Source organism: Bombus flavifrons, chromosome 4 (assembly GCF_040668555.2).
Source record: "Bombus flavifrons isolate JBK064 chromosome 4, iyBomFlav1_principal, whole genome shotgun sequence".
In the NCBI taxonomy this organism is placed as follows: domain Eukaryota; kingdom Metazoa; phylum Arthropoda; class Insecta; order Hymenoptera; family Apidae; genus Bombus; species Bombus flavifrons.
The window spans coordinates 1,797,451-1,815,826 of record NC_138445.1 but is presented as its reverse complement, the minus strand read 5'-3'; the positions used below and the strand labels follow the sequence as shown (position 1 = coordinate 1,815,826).

Genomic DNA, 18,376 nt, shown 5'->3' with positions numbered 1-18,376 from the left:
ATATATTTGTATAGATTTCAGCAAACAATTGGATGTTGATATTTCAGTGAAACGCACAAACGAGAAGTGAAACTAATTGATATTCGTAGTTTTAGAGGACGACGTCTGACAAGATGGTGTTGGTAATTTCTCTGTAGCTTTTTCAAAGTGCTGCATCCACCGCCGCTAGTCAGAGAACATACGAAATGTTAGAATTTCTAGAAACGCGTATCGTTCGATTACAGGATTCTTCGAGGTTGCGTAATCATTAATGTCGGCTTACATAAGCTCTTAAACGTTGTATTTCGTGAAAAGAATGCCATCTCCGAGCTTCTTGACGTCTCTCACGATCTTAATCGCGAAACGCCTTAACACCCGCAGCTATAAATATGAACTAACGATTAATTATGCGATATTCAAATTATTATTGTTCGCTAATCGGTTTCTAAGATTGCATGTACTTATGTAGACTTATCGCTTGCAATCGTGTTTCACGTACACATTTATCACTGTACATTGAAATTGAAATTTAAATGCACGTTTGATGACCGCGTTGTGTTCACTTTTACTATACACAGTGACGAAGAAAAGTACCGAGACTGACGTATCTTGTAAACTTCTACACGAATCTGCAAAAAAAAAGAAAACCCGACCTTTCGTTCAACTATTTTTTAAAATATAAGGTTGAAGATAGCGATTTCTTAAAAATGTTATTAATAATTTTTACTACAATGACTATGAACCAGCACTTTGAGCAACTCTGCAAGCAACGTTAAGCAGCGAAAATTTCTGTTTTAATTACAATTCCAATATTGGTTTTCATATTGCTCTTAGATTATTTCTTTGCAAAACACCTTTGTTTATTTCCAACGTCAGTTCCGGAATGAATTCTCCTGTCGATTTTACGATAATTGAAATTTTACATTTTGCGTGCTTTTTATCACTTACTATCTTGGTACAATCATTTAACGACAACGAATTACGAACATCTAAATTTTACACTCGAAAGTCATTGTACGCGGCAAAGAATTGAACGAATACTTGAAAATCGTGCGGAGGATTTTATAGAAAACTCTGGTCTGTCTGTTATAGAAAGATTCAATATATGTTTGTTGATTCATGGAATTTATTTGTTTTGCAACAAGCAACGTTATCTTTGAAACGTTAGCAAAATCACTTTTCCACGTGCCGTAAAATATGGGGCAACTAAGAAAGGTTTGATCGGCGGTAAATTTCAAGTGAGAAACGAAAGCGTTTCGCCATTGCGTGGTATTGGTGAATATTTCAATGTATCGCTTTCACCGTAAAATCACCCGTTCAGGCGTACGTATCGACCGAGATTTTCACAACGGTCACGCGGCGCACTTTCACGTAGCACTTCGTCTACTTTTCTCTGCTCTCTTTAATATGCGTCATTTCTCTTTCACAAAAACGCCACGTATCGCTGTTTCGAGCGCGTATATACGCTTCAGCCCAGGCCGATAATGTCAGGCATGATTAGTTTCTTACACGGAATACCCGTTAGGAAAGTGTGCCAAGACGTCCGTGAGTTTCTCGGCTCGCGTGGCTTATAAAATTATGATAAATTTCATAGCAGGAAGTACATTTACGACGAACCGAGAAAGCTTTCCTTACAAGTTCGCGCGTCAACTACGCTCATAGAAAATGTATCGCGTTTCATTAGTCTTAAGGCCACGCGTCCGTTTATTTCAGTCGAATTCCCTGCACATTTTGACAAACATAAAGCGTTCCATAGCGAAATTCGGGAAAATCTACGACGCGATAAATTCCAGTGACAAAATTCCCGCTGTGTTCGTCTTAGTAAACGTTGAATAAGAAGTACAGAAGTTTTGTTTAAGAAAAAATCAGCTTCGCTCTGATATCTCGTCCGCTTACAGAAAAATTATTTATATCGTATAATAAAGTTGTATAAATAGTCCTTGTATTTATACGAACACGTTTTTGATAGTTTCGATCCTTCGTGAGACATTAGACGTAACACCCTGTGTATTGTCATACGTAAAGATGAATTACGATGACGGTCAGGCACATATATACGTACGCATCTGAAAGACATTGACGATCATCGAAGGCGTGGCAGACGATTGTATTGTGTGTTAATCCGCAGCACGTGCAAACACGCGTGATAACAGGAGCAAACATTTCTGCCGCGTTGCAAACACCAGATTTCCATCTAAAAATTGTCGGACTTGGTGCAAATCGTACATTATATGACGTTGAATTTCATCCATGCTGATTATATCGATCGGGGCTAATGAATAAGACATAAATTTGTTGGCATATACGATGTCGTTTATCGAACGATATGCAAAGTGAATTTGCCGGAGAGCAACAAAGTTTACTTGGGTCCCAAAGGAAATTAGAAGATGATAGTTAGTTTCGTATTGATTTCTTATGAATTACAAATTTCTCGGATACACCGGCGGGAGTCGCGTCGATTGAAGTTGACCGAAGAATCCAACAAGTAACTATTATCTTCCAACTTTCTCTCGTTCCCCATTCTTCGATTTAATTATCATAATTTATTATTCATTAGATCTGCTGACAAGTCGTAAACTTATTTGCATTTCCACCACTGATTCTTATCTCGATACCCGCTACTCTTATCTAATTATTATCATCTAATTATTGAATTCGAATTGCAATTTCTCAATTGCCGGAGTGAAATATTTACTAGGAAAGCGAAACTATTTTTTTATAACGAAAAATATAAAACGAAAATAGAAATAAACAACGGAATCGGTAAAATATTAAATGCATTCGGTGCTTCTCGTAAGTATCTGAAAGCTTTGGTAGATTTATCGTAACAATATGTGAATCTTATCTGATGTGTAGAAATTAATGGCAGAATTATTAACGAAGAACTGTACTTACAACGTTTTTTTTATGGAATTACTAAGATACAGATCTAAATTACCTGTATAAAAAGAGCAATAAAATTTAATGTTACCATTTGTCGTATAAGCTGTTAGATACACTTTTTAATTAAGTATTACTGCTTACAGTAACATCGGAAGTTCTTCCATCGATTCGCTTTAAAGTGACTTATATCTGAGAAATTGAAAAATCTAAAGGTAAAATACAAATAAGACATAATTGCAAATACAGTTTCGTTATTGCATATCGACTTTTGAAGATCGCTTTAATCAGGTCACGATATATGAAACACCCATGGCAGAATTAATAACCAGGAACAGTACTTACAACGGATTTTCTTATGGAAATACTGAACTACGAATATAAATTAGCTATATAAAAACAGCAATAAAATCTGATCTTGCTACTTATCGTGCAAGCCACTACATACGTTTACCAGTAAGCTATCATTACGTAAATTAACATCGGTAGTTTCTCCATTAATTAGAATGATTCCTCTTGATCCGACTTAGAATTCAGAAATGAAAGAATCTTAGGCCAAAGTACTTGCCAAATAAAACGCAATTACGAATACTAGTTTCGTTATCGCGTAGTGACTGTTAGAAATCATTGTAATCGGGTCGCGATGCATCAGACGTAGCCACGACGATCGTAAAATCAGCGCAGTTTCACTTATCGATAATTCTCTAATTAAAACGTAACTCATGAAAAAGAAGCAAGTGTCGGGTAGTTTTGAGCTGCGGTGTGTATCAATCTAAGTATACTTTACTAGGTAAGAGCCTCTCGAAAATGTAGCCGAGAAAACGCGTGGTGGCGGCCGTTGCTTGGTAACGTGTTAATTTCGTCGCCGTGTCTCTTGTTCGCTGACGTGGAATCTGGTGATCGCGCTTTCTGCCGTTGGTGAACAAGTACACGGGGTTCGCACACACGATAACGCGAACGCCAGCATGAACGAAAGGAGGGACCGAACGTGTCGCGTTACTTCGCTCCAGATGAGACGTTCCAGAGAAGAGTAGGTGGGTTGTATGCGAGGGTTCAACTGAGCAAGGTAGCGTGCCGCAGGCGATTGATGACTTGTGACCCACTTTTAAAGGCTTGGTGGCCTAGATGCGAGGGTGCCGTAACCTGATCTAAGATATCAGGCTTCCCTCCTCTCCTTCTCTTTCTACCGACCGACCCTTCCCCCCGTCTTCTATTCCTTTACTCTTTCTAGTCTCGTCGCCGTGCCATCTACTTCACGGATGACGGTCTTCCAGACTTACGCCAGTTAAGACATAACTCGTGTCCTCGCAGGATTTTCCTTCCCTCCCTTTTACATCTTGCTTCCACGTTATATATATCTTGTACGCTCCGCCTTTCTCCGCTTTAGCTTCCAATGGACCCTGACAAATCGTTTCAAATTAAAACTTTGCCTTCTTTTTTGTTGCTTCGCTCGATCGCGATCTGCGTATGGCTATGCCCGTAGCTTGTACTTTTCAACTTCCCTGAATTCCATTTCCAATTTACTAAACTTTCGTGTTAATTTTGTGTGAAGAATATTAGAAATACTCCCTGAGGTTTAAAGAATGTTATATATCAGATGCAACAACGTTTTGATATTTTTGATTTATTAAAACCCCAAAGCAATCCTTACAAAGTGTTACAAGTATGACCTCACATTAGCGTTTGCATTTTCTACACCGTTTCTACACCGTAGAGCTATTTCCTAAGATACGCGAGATTTTGGAAGTTCACGTCTTTTAAGAAAACGTTGTAAGAGACTTGCTTTTATACCGTTACAATACATCCGAGAGAGCGCTGCAGCATGTAATCCATAAAATAAAAATCCCACGTTCCACGGTACTGTTGACGTTCCCTAAAATTCTTTATCGGATCAGCTCAGTCTAATGCGCTGTTTGGTAACTGCGTGGTTCACTGCACTCCGAAACGTGCAATCTTTTACAACTGCCGAATAAGATAGCGATATAAATTTTGCTGAAAGTAGAAGAAAAAGTGACGGCATCACGCTGATACGAACGAGGCTGCTGAGCTTCCACTTTCCCCGTGATCTTCGTTAAGTTACCTCAACGAGACACAATACATACCGCTGTGGCGTTCTCGGATTATCTGCCATAAAGAAGCGCGTATCAGCCACGAGCATCGGCCGTCTGAAATTCGTCTTCACCGGTCGATGTCGTCGGAAAGTTTCTACCGGCTAACGTCAACCACCACGCAACTTACCTTCTTTGCCCAGCTTTCTCCGATACCTTGCTAAATTGTGACAGGCTCGTCCACCGGAAGGAACAATGTTATGTGTATATAAGCGGTATAGGAGCATGGTAAAGTTTCGTTGAACGGTGTGGAGAGGTACATCGTAAAGAAAAGGGGGATGGGAAGAGTGGTGGGGGCACGTCTGTCGGCGGTGAGCGTGGTTCAGGTGGTGGGGAATAACGACGGTGGAGGGGGCAGTGGGTAGCTGGTGGGGCATCTCCACGTCGCAGAGCGATGCGAAAGACGGCGTAAGCGCGTTCGGTGGAGCGAGCTTCAGTGTCGTTGCAGCCGCGGTCTCGTATGGTTGTTTGACCGAGCGCTGTGTTTCGATCCACGTAACTGTCGCCGTTGCCGTATTTAATCGGTCGTTTCCGTCGTCTGGAACGTGATCGTTCCACGCTACGTGTCTGACGAAACGACGCTGTTTACGCTTGTTCAGCTTGGATCGATCGTTAACAGTGTTACAGTTCTGTTTGTGGTATCGACTCGAAAGAGGCTCAGGATGACAATGGGCTAAACCGGTGATACCGTTGAAGCATCGGAAACGTTGTACCTGAATTTGGGTCAATGGAGTAACGTGTTGGTGTAACGTACTTGTCAACGATTGGAATACCGTGAGGTGCGGCATTTTCTGATAATCGGGAGAATATAACGGTGTCGTTGCTATATAAGTGGTATCGGTTGCGGGTTTTGTAAGATGAGCCCGGCCTCCCAGGGCGGCGTGGAGGTGGAGCGTTACATCGGTAGTTGTTTGATATCGTCGAGCATCAGGCCAGGATCGCACAAGCCAATCGTCGGTAGAAAACAGGAAGCTGTGATTCGCGGGAAAACGCGAGGCTGTTACGGAACTGTGAACTTCCCGAGCGGAACGGAACAATGTCAGGTGCAGTACGGACCTGGCGGTTGGACGGGCGCTCCGTTGATATCCATGACGTCCAGCCCTCGCAGATGCACGCAGAGATCGTCACCGTCGCTCGGTCAGCAGCAACAGCAACAGCAACAATCACCGTCGCCGCAGCAGCAACAGCAGGCTTGCGATCAGCAAGTATCGGTTCACCTACACAAGAATCCACTTTCTAGATTGGCCATTCACACGCAGGGAGCGCCGCTAATCCTGGCCAATCGGTTTCACAATCGCGGCAAGATACATAACAGCGGGAACGCTAATGGCATTGCTAATGCGGTGTGCAGCAATACGGGCGCAGTGAATAGTTACGTTCACAATAACGTGGCTACCGTGACATCGAACTGTACGATGAACAACTCGGTGAGGTGTCCACCGTCGCGGCCCCAGAGGCCGATAGAGCTCGGGAAGAAACAGCAGACGAACGCGAAATCGTCGGACTGCACGACGACCAAGGAAGCGACGAACACGGGAAACAACATAGCGAATATCGATTCATTGAGTATCGCGAGCGACGAGAGTTCAGGGTCGAACAATTCCGAGAACAGCTTACCACGAATCATCAAGCCGCGAAAGCGCAGGAAGAAGGACAGAAAACCGGCAAACAACACGGTGGCCTCCGTGGAAGCGAAACACGACGAGCAACAGCAACAGTCAAATTCGAGCGTGGCCAACGAACAACCGAGCGCGGGTTCTTTAAAACCGTACGTGCCGGCTTCTTACGAGCAACGTTACGAAGCCGCGCCTCACCTTAGAAACCACAGAAGGCCACCCATAGCGAGGGAAAGGACAACGGGCAGCATGTCGGTGCAAGAGATAGCCGACGCGAGGCAAAGGTATCCGCACCGGCACGTGGAGGTGAAAGTGTTGGACGACAACAGAAACATCGTTGTGCCGGCGCAAATGCGCACCATTCCGCCAAAGGGTTACAGACATAACGGCTATCATCATCACCATAATCACGCCGTCAACGGCAACAACGTTCTGCGCTATCTGCACGAATACAACGAGCCGACGGCGACGACAGGCTGCGAGGACGGCATCAACGACGAATTAGGGCCGTGCCAGTGCCGGTACTGCGATCCCGCGGCTCTCATATGGGACGTGGAACAGAACTGTTACTCGCCCTTCTTGACCCCGTCACCGTCGACCGACTTCTGTCCCGGCCACTTCCCGCAGATGCCGCTATTCTTGTCCCGGCCGAGCCTCAATTGTCCGGAGCAGAGTATCGAGAGGCTTTTCAACGGCGATAACGTTCCTCGAGCCCATCAAGAGAAAGACGGCACCGGTAGCACCGGTGTCGTACTGAGGCGCAGCTGGAGCGATCCGACCAGTTATTTCAGCGAGGAGATCAGCACGCCTAGCAAAGACTTCGGCGTGATCGGTGACAGGGGACAGGCGGAGAGCGGGAAACGTCGAACGCTGTGGCGCGGCGACTCTATCGGTATTCCTGTGAGTAACGTTGGACCATCCGGTATGGACGTGAACGGTACCGTACAGTCGCCGAAAGAGCTGGAGGTCTCGACGGAGATCATCACGTCGCCGAACGGCCACAGAGATTTGGAGATAAAGTTTTACTCGCCGTCGCCGAACGCGCCGATATCGGAACAGAAGAAATGTATCTTCGCGGAGGAGGTGGACGAGGACGAGGAAGATTTCAGCGACATTTGGAGCTACCACGAGTCAAAGCTTCAACAGGATTTCCGCACGTTGCTGCAAGCGGAGGAATGAACACGGGATCCGAGATTCTCTTTCGATGTGTCTGCTGGTCCGACTCGTTACGGTGCAAAGAGAGAACATTTTCGCGTCTGTCCGTGTTTGCGAACGTTCCTTCTTCTTCGATTCGCGTGCGTGCGTACACGCGAGGCTAAAAGAAGAAGCAGAGTAGCAGGGAGCGTGAACACGTCGACTGTGCGAGCGAGAGAGAAGGAGAGAAAGGGAGACGCGTGAGTGCGAGCGAAAGAGAGGTGGCCCTGTAGATTCAATTAGTTCGTCGATAGGGAACAAAGCCGAACGGACTTGCGTAGACGCGTGCGCGACCGCGTGAGACGAAAACTGCTCGAGTTTCGAACGGTAGCTATCCGTTTCTGCGAAAAACCTTCGCTCCTTTCGCCCGAAGTAACGCGCGTCGCTATAATTATATCCTACTTCCATCTCTTCCCTTCCTCGGTTTTGTTCCCGCGATGACGCCCTCGTTGCCAGCAGTCCTGGGTGAAACGACGAACAAGTGTAACTGACGGTAACGAGCAAAGCTACGTGTCGAACGATTCTTCTTCCTAACGGTGTACGTTGTATACACGTAGTATACGTGATGTGCGTGCACTTGTGAAGCACGCACGAGAGTAGGTCTAAAGGATCGTACCTTGATGTCGGGAATACACGCGGTCTGCTTATCGATGACAACATGCTACTAATAAACGGTGGTTGGCTCGTGTCGTCAAGCGAATCGACTCAACGATAAGGCAGGTGTGTTGACTACCAGCCTAAAGCTGATCGCACGAGAGAAAGATTCCCTGTAATCGCCTCATTTTCTTTCTCTCTTTCTCCTCGTCCTTCCTTTCTTTCACCTTCCTTCGCTTTCTTTCCACCGTCTCCTCTTTCGCGTCGTACGATCTCAACCATCGTCAACGTTTGCAACGAGATAACGCTTCCCCTCGCTGCCAACCACCGTCACCGGAACAACTAGAGTTGTGACTGTTTAAATCGTAACGTAGTAATTAAACGGAACGATGAATCGGCCGCTGGTCGCCAAGAAAGTTCGCGTTCCCCGTTTTTCCTCTTTTAATCACGCGATGCCCGACGCGATGTTTTCTCCGATCCTCGTTACCTCTTGAACAATTGTTTTCTCATTTTTGAATATCGTTTCCTGTGTCGTCGTTGCGAAACTCGCTTTGAGTCTTCGTTCCATAAATTGTTTGGTCTTTCGAATACGTTCGATATTGTGTTGCGTACTTTGGCTACTTGAAAAGTAGAGTCACGTTTACGCGTGAACGTTATAACATCGATCCGTGTTACTATCGAGATACTTCGATCATTCCTGGAACGTTTCTTGCGGTTAGTAGTGCAGTGGCTGGCAAATATCCCGCGAATCCTTTGTTCCTGCAACTAAGTTCATGATAAACAGAAATTCGCGGCCGGAAGGATGGCTAGCAGTTTGAGGTTGTTTCGTGCTACTTGCGCGATTCGTGTTCGCGTAGTCGTAAATGCGTAAAGCATTCCTCGTGGTCACGTTGTTGCAACGTTAGTTAAATTTTACTTGTATCTATCGTCGAGAAATGCTAAAATTGTCTGTCCTTTGCGATTCACACGCGAGATTCGAAAATCTCGTAAATTTCACTACGTGTTCCACTTCGGTGTATCGATTTCATTTTGCTTCGTAATCTTTCAAAGTTACCAAGTTTGTTCGACGATTGGTCGACGCTTACGCGTTTGCCTTTTGATCTGTAGCTTGCACTCTGTACAAAACAAACAGATTGGAAGGCAGACCTTGATTCTATTTTGGAAAGTGCTAGGAAGTAAGTTGGTTAACATTGGAACTTGGTTAGATGTTCGCTGGTCTCTGGTTCAGCCAAGACCTTTAGTATCTTTAGCGTACAATGTTTGTTAACGTGAAAATTTATCGAACAGTTACTCGTCCCCGTGTCGCAGTTACTTTTCGCGCGACTCGACGTTATTACAGGGCCACGTGATGAATAGACGCAAAACGAAACGTGGTCTCCAATTATCATCGGCCGTGACCTTAAAATGTTTTACCGTAGAAAAAGGGCATCGCGTGAATTTTCGTAAGGCGTAAGACGGGGCGCGGTGAAGCCAATCGATCGATCACGGTTTGCGAGCTGCGCGTCGATTGTATCGATCACACGCTTCGCGTGATTTTGTGAAACGGCGTCGCGATAACGCTTCTCACCCCGTGCTCGCCGATCTTGTTTCTCGACCCGGCACGAGACCGCGACGAGTCCGCGAACTTTCATCGTTTCGTACGCGAAATCAGACAGAAAAAAAAAAACGCACGTTCGCATATTTAACAAACCTACACACACGTATACACACACACACATACACACACACACATACACACACACGTATCCATTACTCACCATCCTCTTTCGTTTAGACTGTAAGCCTAGATGTTAAGGCGATTCACTTAGATTATCACCGTTGTCTATATGTGTATAGAAGTCGCGTATTAAACGGTCCGCCTTTTATTTACCATTAGACTGTTAGGGGATATTAGAGACGATGCGGCAATTTCGAAGGCAACGAAAGAGCGTGCCGCGAAAATCACCGACGACTAATTAGGCTTAGCGCGTGCGTGCTTCGCGTCCGGGGTTCAACCAACGAGACGCGCAATCCAAACGCGAAGAATTATATTAGCAATATTTCTCTCTTGCTCTGGTCCTCATCGTGCATAGCAAGTTTTATTGCTAAGTAGCAACAGATAAATATTGATGTTGACTCTTGTTAAAGCAGCAACAACCGCGTATCACATACCAAGCCAAGAGATAATCGTTGCTGCTTTAATAACATCGTCGTTCGTTGATATTTTTCTTCGAGTGTAACGCCGTTTGCACGGTATCACGTTCGCTGCTGTGTAACCAAACGCGTGTCTTACCCTGCCTGTATAGTGTTCACCAATAAATTCGCCACCACGTTCTTCCTTTATTTTTCAATGTATCACGCATTCTTTTCTTTTCTACCGAGCAGTGCATCGTTCGTTGGCAGCGTCCGTGGAGAAACGATCGGATGGCACTTGCAATCCGCCTTTCCGGAATAAAGGTTTTTCGCTCGAGAACGCATCACCGCCGCCGCCGATCCGGATACATGTTGCGGAACGAGTTCGTAGTACGATACAGCTTCGACGATGATACCGTTCGCCCCACCGTCCCCGAAGCTTGTCCATTTATTGTTTTCACAAACGATGAACGGAGGAAAATTTAATTTATTTGCCACGAATCGTCGAGTCTCTTTTTGCTTATGGAACAGAGCCGTGGTATACAAACCTGGTGTCTCGTATACTATATGAAACGTTCGAAGGCTGCAGCTGGAGAAACGAAAATTGATAAAAACGATTCGAACGTATCGAGATGAAAAAAGTTGCCTGTTTCGTTTTGTTAAACGATGCCGCTGTTCAGACCGGGAGAGATAAGAACTTATATTTGGCGTTCAGCTTTTTTTTTTTTTGTAAAGATTCTATCGCGGACGAATCGCAATTGACGATCGGCGAAATGTACATTCGACCTTACTTTTATCGATCGTGACGGAGTTTCGACGAACGCTTTTTTCCGGTTTTATTTTGCTTTTTGTGTTTGCTGATTGTGATCATTTGCCAATCGTGCTTTACGCTATTTGATCTCTGGAAGAAGAAAGAGAGAGCGAGAGAGATTCGAAGAACGTCGAAAAAGTTTTCACACGGATCGCGCGTTGTTTTTTTTTCGTTAGAATTATCGACATTTTTGTTTCATGGATTGTTGACTCGAGTGGATTCGCTCTTTTTGTTTTTCTCTTCTTTTGAAATGCGATCCTTTCCGCTCTCTCTTTCTGGATGTATTTATTTTGAACATCGTCGTTTGACGATACAAGGTATTGTGATAACGAAACGATGATACACTCGATTCTGCTTCGTCGTCCAGACTGATCAACGCCGGTCAACCAATGTCGCTATAAGTGCTATACCGCACTAACTCAAATTACATTGTTTGAGAAGTTCAATAAAAGATGTCTTTGATTTAATTTTGCATATCTCAGAATTTTATTAGCACCCACCTTCGAATCAGACTTTTATTGTCATTTATTTTAAAAAAACATGTGAAATCAGAGATGCCAAAATTCATTTCACCAGATAATTCGTAATTTTCTCTTAAGGTTTCCATATTCGTTTCTCTGCACGCGAACGTGCAACTGTCATTTCGAACGTTTATCGAAACGTACATTTATTTTCTTGTTTACACGTTCGATAATAACAACGTACATAGTTTCATCGATAGTAAACCATCAATTCTAAACGTTAGCGTGTACACGTACGAATGTTATCTGCTAAAAGAGACACAGTTGAACACAGAAGAATGGTAGACTTTTTCGCGTATTCGCTTTTCCCACGTTTGCAGATGACGAAACGATAGACATTTCCGGAATTCTCGTGCGGAATTGCTTTTACCATTCGATGAGCCCAAGTCTTTGGTCTTCATTGATCGTAATTACGCCGCTTCTCTTTGATTCCGAGTAAAATCGGATTTATGGATTTCCCGGTAGAACACGGTTCTCGTTAGATACTGTCGACCTCTTTCTCATCTCAATCGAGTAATGGCGTTGATTGCGTGGGTTGATAAACTGTTATAATTCGCCCACATTCTAATATATCTACTTCATCTTCGAACTTTTAACCGTGTTTTATGCTGTTTATACATTCCTTGTCTCGTTTTCGAGTATCCTCGGCAAACTCACGCACGTCGCTGCTCTTCGTCTCAGTCGTCTGTTTGAAAACGTTGCTCGTTAGGTGTACGTGTACCACAGAGAAATTGAAACGCTCTTTTCTTCCGTTTTATCGCGACCGAGTATCGCGAAAGTTCTTATCGCGAAAGCTATTATCGTGTCGGGTCATTCAATTTTTACACGACCTCTCGCGTGTCGCATTAGCTGACATATATTAAAGCAAGTGTCAGAAATACTTGACTCATGCACATTATTTTAGCAAACGTTGATTTTGCTGTCTTAACTGAAACGAAACGAGGCGAAGTGACTAAAATCAACGATGACTAATACCGATAAGAGTAATATGCTTGTACTGACTCAGCCCGTAAATATTTCCAATTTTTTTCCACATTGTCCACGTTATCTTCGAGTGGTTTCACGCGAATCGTCATTTTTTCCAGTCGCCGTGTTCTCCGTTGACAAATCCGCGCCGCTCTTTTCATCATCGTATTTCCATTCCGTTTGATTACTCCTTTGAACGTCGCTGTATTTCACGTGAATTCTACTTGTAGGGAGGAATATCCCTTTGAAATATAGGTCAAAGCTAATCACGTCGGAGAAATTCAAATCGCGCAGGGAACGCATTCAGGGACTGCCTTTGACTAAGAATTAACGTTTCTAATGAGTTCATTATCTGATCAACGTATTGTTTGATGATCCACGCCGTAGGCTCGCAGTTAGCTAATTATTCCGTTTGACGACTACGATGTGCCCAATAGGGAACGACGAAGCGGGTAGTGTATTATATACACGATAAACATACGTGTAATCTCTGGTAAATGAAGTCAACGTTTCGTAAGAGAGAAACAAAGAGAACTTGAGATATAATTACAATTTTTCACTTTCAATAGTAACTCCATTTCACGTCCATCTTTACGTGCTACGTTTAACGAGAGCAAAATGATACTTAGGTTAAATGTAAAATAACGTCCATTGAAAATTTTCGCTTAATAATCTCGATTTTCTACTCCTGAAATTGCTCGATTCAAACCTCTAGCTTTTCGTATTAATTTCATTAAAAAAATACCATTTTCCTTTTGTATTAGAGAAAAAGCTGTTTCCCGTGGGTTCGGTAATCGACAAACCGTAAAATCCTGCGCGCGATACGATATGCTTTAGTGCGCGACATTGAAACGTATTCGTCGTACACGTTGTAGTCGAAGTATGCTTGCGGAAGTATGAATTTCACGTTGTTATTACCAGAAGCTGTGAATACATGTCGGTGTGTAGTTGGATCGTCGCTGTAGAAGAAGAAGAAGACGAAAAGAGAAGAAGAATCGTTTAGAAGCATCCGATCTCATTGGCCACTCGGACACGAGACAAATGTAACATTGTTTCGTAAAAGTTTAGACAATGACTGTGTACTTGTGTGTTAATATACGTATATTTATTCGATAGCGCGTTTTCCTTGGCACGGAATACTTGCACCAACCATCGAATCGCACTAATTCGACTTGGCTTTGGTATCGTATGATATTCACCGAATGCGTATTTCACGTATCGTCGTAATTAGCTTTGACAATTTTCTTACAGCGAAAAGTAACGCTTGAACGTACGTAAGTCAAAACGTAAAATTTGAAGTACGAGTTTAACACGTTGACTGCCACGCATGTTTTCACTGAAATCTCCGTCAGGCCAAGCGTTCTCTGCTGGCTACTCCCATCGATATTTTAGTAATGCGAGTAAATAATGTTTTTAATAAACCATTTTCGTATTACTTTTATAACAATTCAATAGTTTTATTATTTCCTCTAGAATATCTTTTCAAATACCTACGACGACCTTTCGCAAATGGTCAAATAAGCGTCACCCGAATACGGGTGACGCGGTCCTACCGGAAACTCAACAGTCAACGTGTTAAAACTTATCAGAAAATTCGTCAAAATTGAAATCGGATTAAGAAATACGAAAGATCATCTGCGAACTCTGCTGCCTCATTTTCGAGCAAATATCTCTTTGTCGTTAAAGGAATATCTCGAATTTGATGGAAATATAAGAAATCGTTATCGTTAAGCGCCAATGCTCGCGTCAATTGTACACCAGATTTTCCTCAAAACGTAAAAATTCTCTCTGCAAGTTGAAACTACAGCGAGATTCGAGCATAGAAAATTACAGGATCGCAGCAGCAAGCAAAGTTAGTTCTCTGTCGATTGGAGTACGACATTGAGAAATTTTCGTTGTTTGAAAGTCAGTGTACGCATCTGAGATGGAAGTAGAGACGTATGCGTTGGCGTGTTTGTCATACATGACAGACTCGTTGCTTGTGAAAATGTAAATATCTCGCGCAAGAGAAACATCACGAAAGGATGCCAGAGCTTCTTTTGCCGAGACACTTGGTCGTTGAGCAAAAGTTGCGCTACCAGTGGAACCGGAAACGCGTGCGTTTAACGTACTAAAGCGATTAATCTTCGCGTTTGTTGAAGCGGAGAAAGGCGATTAAACTGGCAGATAATTCGCTGTAATGGCTCCCTTTCCGTTTTAACGATAGGGTATATGGTTTCTGCCGACGAGTTATTCCTTATCTTTAAACTAATATACAATTTTATCGTTCTATTTAATCAGTGAATTACTTTATATATATATATATATATTATATCGCGCATATATATATATATATATATATATATATATATATATATATATATATATATATATTATGCGCGATCTCTTTGTTTGAATCTATTGCGACCAAAATCAGTTGCCCGGACTTCGATTTAGAGAATCTTTCAGTTTACAGGAAAATTTAGAAATAAATGAGAAATCATAGTCGAATGTGAAACGAATGATAATCGGTATAGAACATTCGTTGGATGATCGTTTTCGTAGTAAGCTCTCGATCCGTAAAAGTTTGCGCGAGAAATTTGGTTCGTAGAGGCGCATGAGACGTAAGAGGCGCGAAGCAGAAGTAGAACATTGGCAGGTAAATTTTGCGAACGCAGGGTTAAGAACGCGATTATACGGTTGTGCGCGTTAAAGCAGTGAAATTCATAATGACCAGTGACTCATAACTACCGCACGAAATTGGTACGTACGAAAGTGAAAAGTTTCGCGAGAGGTTGCGCAACGAAGAAAAACGCGTTTTAAATTATGACTAACAGCAGCGAGGCCGATGAGTTGTACGGTTGATGCGATCATTCTGCGAGCGTAATCTACTGGATCCGTAGATTTTGTAACGGTGTAGATGTCTGTGATAGAAAATAGTGTCGTGACTGTGGCAACTGCAGAAAATCGGCTATGTGTACGGGCGAGAGCGTAGATTGACGCGGCGAATGAGCGCATTTTGCGGTGGAACAGACTTCACAAAGGATTCTTTTTCCCCTTCGTTCGTGTTGTACAAGTGGGAAAATAAATGGTTTAAAAAACCACGCCTCTGTCCACATACAATCTGCTTCGAGAGAAACGAATATCGAGCAATTTCAATTTTGCTAGCCGCGACTCCGCCAAAATGATTTCTCTCGTATTTCCAATTCGTCTATTTTACCACCTTTGCTACCTAACGTTCTTCGTTTTTCCATAACGATAGATCGATGTGACTAGCAATGAAAAAGTTTCTGGAAAATTTCCCGCAACGTAATACACAATTAGACTGCTAACGTTTATGGAAATTTAAGTTTCTCTGAACGCAACGACTTTTACGGCCATAGACTTCACCTGCTGAGTATTATAAACGTTACTATAGTTTCGGAGATTTTATTTTTCCATGTTACGCGCATTTTGACAGCCTTCGATCTTTCACGAATGCGTACAAATCCGCAGCAGCGATCCAATCGATTACAACTCACGTTAAACTCACGTCCAATGCGTCATGAAAGTGAAACTTTTTCGTTATTGTTACATCTGTCTTTATTCGGCTATCTTTGAAGGATCGTTACGTAAAGGGAACGTTGCTGACTCATTGCGTTTAGCAGCAGCCTAGCACGCAGCTGGCTTATTTCCTCGAAGCAGAATCAAAAAGAGCACAGGTGTGTGGAAAAAGAGACTCGGGCCGCGAACGAATTCATCGGAGACTTCGATCGTGGCCCAACACGGCCAATTTGAATTTGCGATATCGAGATAGATATATATGTACACTATGTGCACGGTGGTTTCAGCCACTGTGAACTGTTCTCGTTGGTGGAACTATTCATTGAGACTTCACGTTCGAGTTTTTTACTTGTTTCATGCCTAGATTCTCCTCTCAACCAATATAAACTGTGAAGTATACACCAAAATAAAACATACTGTTTGTAAAGCCAGTTTATTTCTTTGCGCACCTGGTATTCCGCGAGTAGCAAATTTAAAGTATTTCTTTGCAAAGGTATAACCTTTTTTTTTTTTCGATTATGCCACAACGTTGGATAATTTACTTTTATATTAGTTTGGTAAGAGGAGCGGATTTCATGCTTCTTCGGTTATTTCTAACAGATTTATCCGTCGTTGCGTCTCGTGACTGCAACGTCACTTAAACATTTTCGGTTCTTATCATTTATTATATCCTTTGCTCAGGTAGAGAGTACAAGACACGATACGACAAAATCTGATTAAAAGTACTCATGCAAAGTCGAAAAATAAAGTTATTGTTATAGTTTCAGTTTGTCATATGCTGAGTTTCATTTTTGTATAATAAGAAATATGTTATTTCTTATTTATTATCCATTACACTGGTTCTATAGCTGTCGGACAGAAATAAGCGAGTTTTGTTTTTCCAGTCGATATAGCATGTCCTTTTTGGAAAGAGGATAAATTGTGTTCCCATACTATTTCAAGTATATCACGTCTTATTATTTTATTATTATTGCTTTGGGAAATTATTCATATATGTAGTACAAGATATAAAAATTAAAAGTTTCTGAACGCAATGTGTAAGGTGAGGAGGCTAAATTCGTAATGTTTAAATCAACTTTTTTTTAGTTCGCTTGTTTAAAAGTAAATCGAACTGCGTCTGCAAATTATTATTTATCGCAGCTTTAATATTTGTGAAAATACATCGAGTAAAGTTTCCGATTGAATCGCCAACTTAATATGCTAATGCCAACCTAAATTATTTCATTATCATTAAACAGGTTGAGCCGAACGTATCCATTATTCCCGTTTCGTGCACCGCATTATTTTCCCATTTTCCCAGTACTGACATAATTGTATAATAAATGGTACGCGAACGAATGTGAGTAATTTTATCGTAAAGCGTTCGTTCGTTTGTTTGTATCATTGGCCTTTGTGTGCAGATGTTCCCGACGTGACATAATGTCTGCGTGAAAATAATACGTAATATAGCGCATTTTTAAGCTTGGTAAAATGTTGACGTTATCCGAATATTTCGGGGCGGCAGCTCATCCCGGCAAGTCGATATTTTTTCAGTAACTTCGATGAAAATAACATTTCTACTTCGAAAATAATTATTCAAGGATATTTGGTTTTTTCGCGAAATTATATCAGGAAGAGAACATTTTTATACAAACGCAGGCTCATAAACGCTTTATCAAAGTCGTAGTAAGAATACGAAATGAGAACAGGTTGATTAAGCAGGCATTAAACTGAAGAATGGATTGGTCAAGGAAGACTGCTGCTTGGGCCCACGAGATCACACGATGTTACGTCACTGAATGTTTATTTGTTAGGAACTTGAAGCAAAAAAGTTTCACACAATTAAGATTAATACGTGTTTGGAATTAATGCAAAGAGTTCGTAATGCGTTCATGGAAATGAAAAAACTCGCAATGATTTCAATTTCCACACTTGAACATTACCATTTTTCCAAATGGAATTAACGTAAATAGCGTGAATCTGTTCTTACTTTTCCAAACGGTAAACAGTCTATTATTATTTCGTGCTTTTGTTGTGACTTGAAGCCCCGTTGTTATAACTTGTAGTCCTGTTGCAATTCTCGTATTTTTACGT

At 42.4% G+C, this 18,376-nt stretch overlaps 2 protein-coding genes across 4 annotated transcripts in view; both read left to right on the top strand.

The window, feature by feature from the left end:
- LOC138179191 (CCR4-NOT transcription complex subunit 6-like) overlaps positions 1-18,376 on the top strand; it is an 828,627-nt gene that overhangs the window by 89,409 nt on the left and 720,842 nt on the right. The window lies entirely within an intron of this gene.
- Positions 5,369-11,761, top strand: LOC138179463 (myb-like protein M). The gene has a single exon (XM_069112278.1). The coding sequence runs from the start codon at positions 5,825-5,827 to the stop codon at positions 7,760-7,762; it is 1,938 nt and encodes a 645-aa protein (XP_068968379.1). The 5' UTR covers positions 5,369-5,824; the 3' UTR covers positions 7,763-11,761.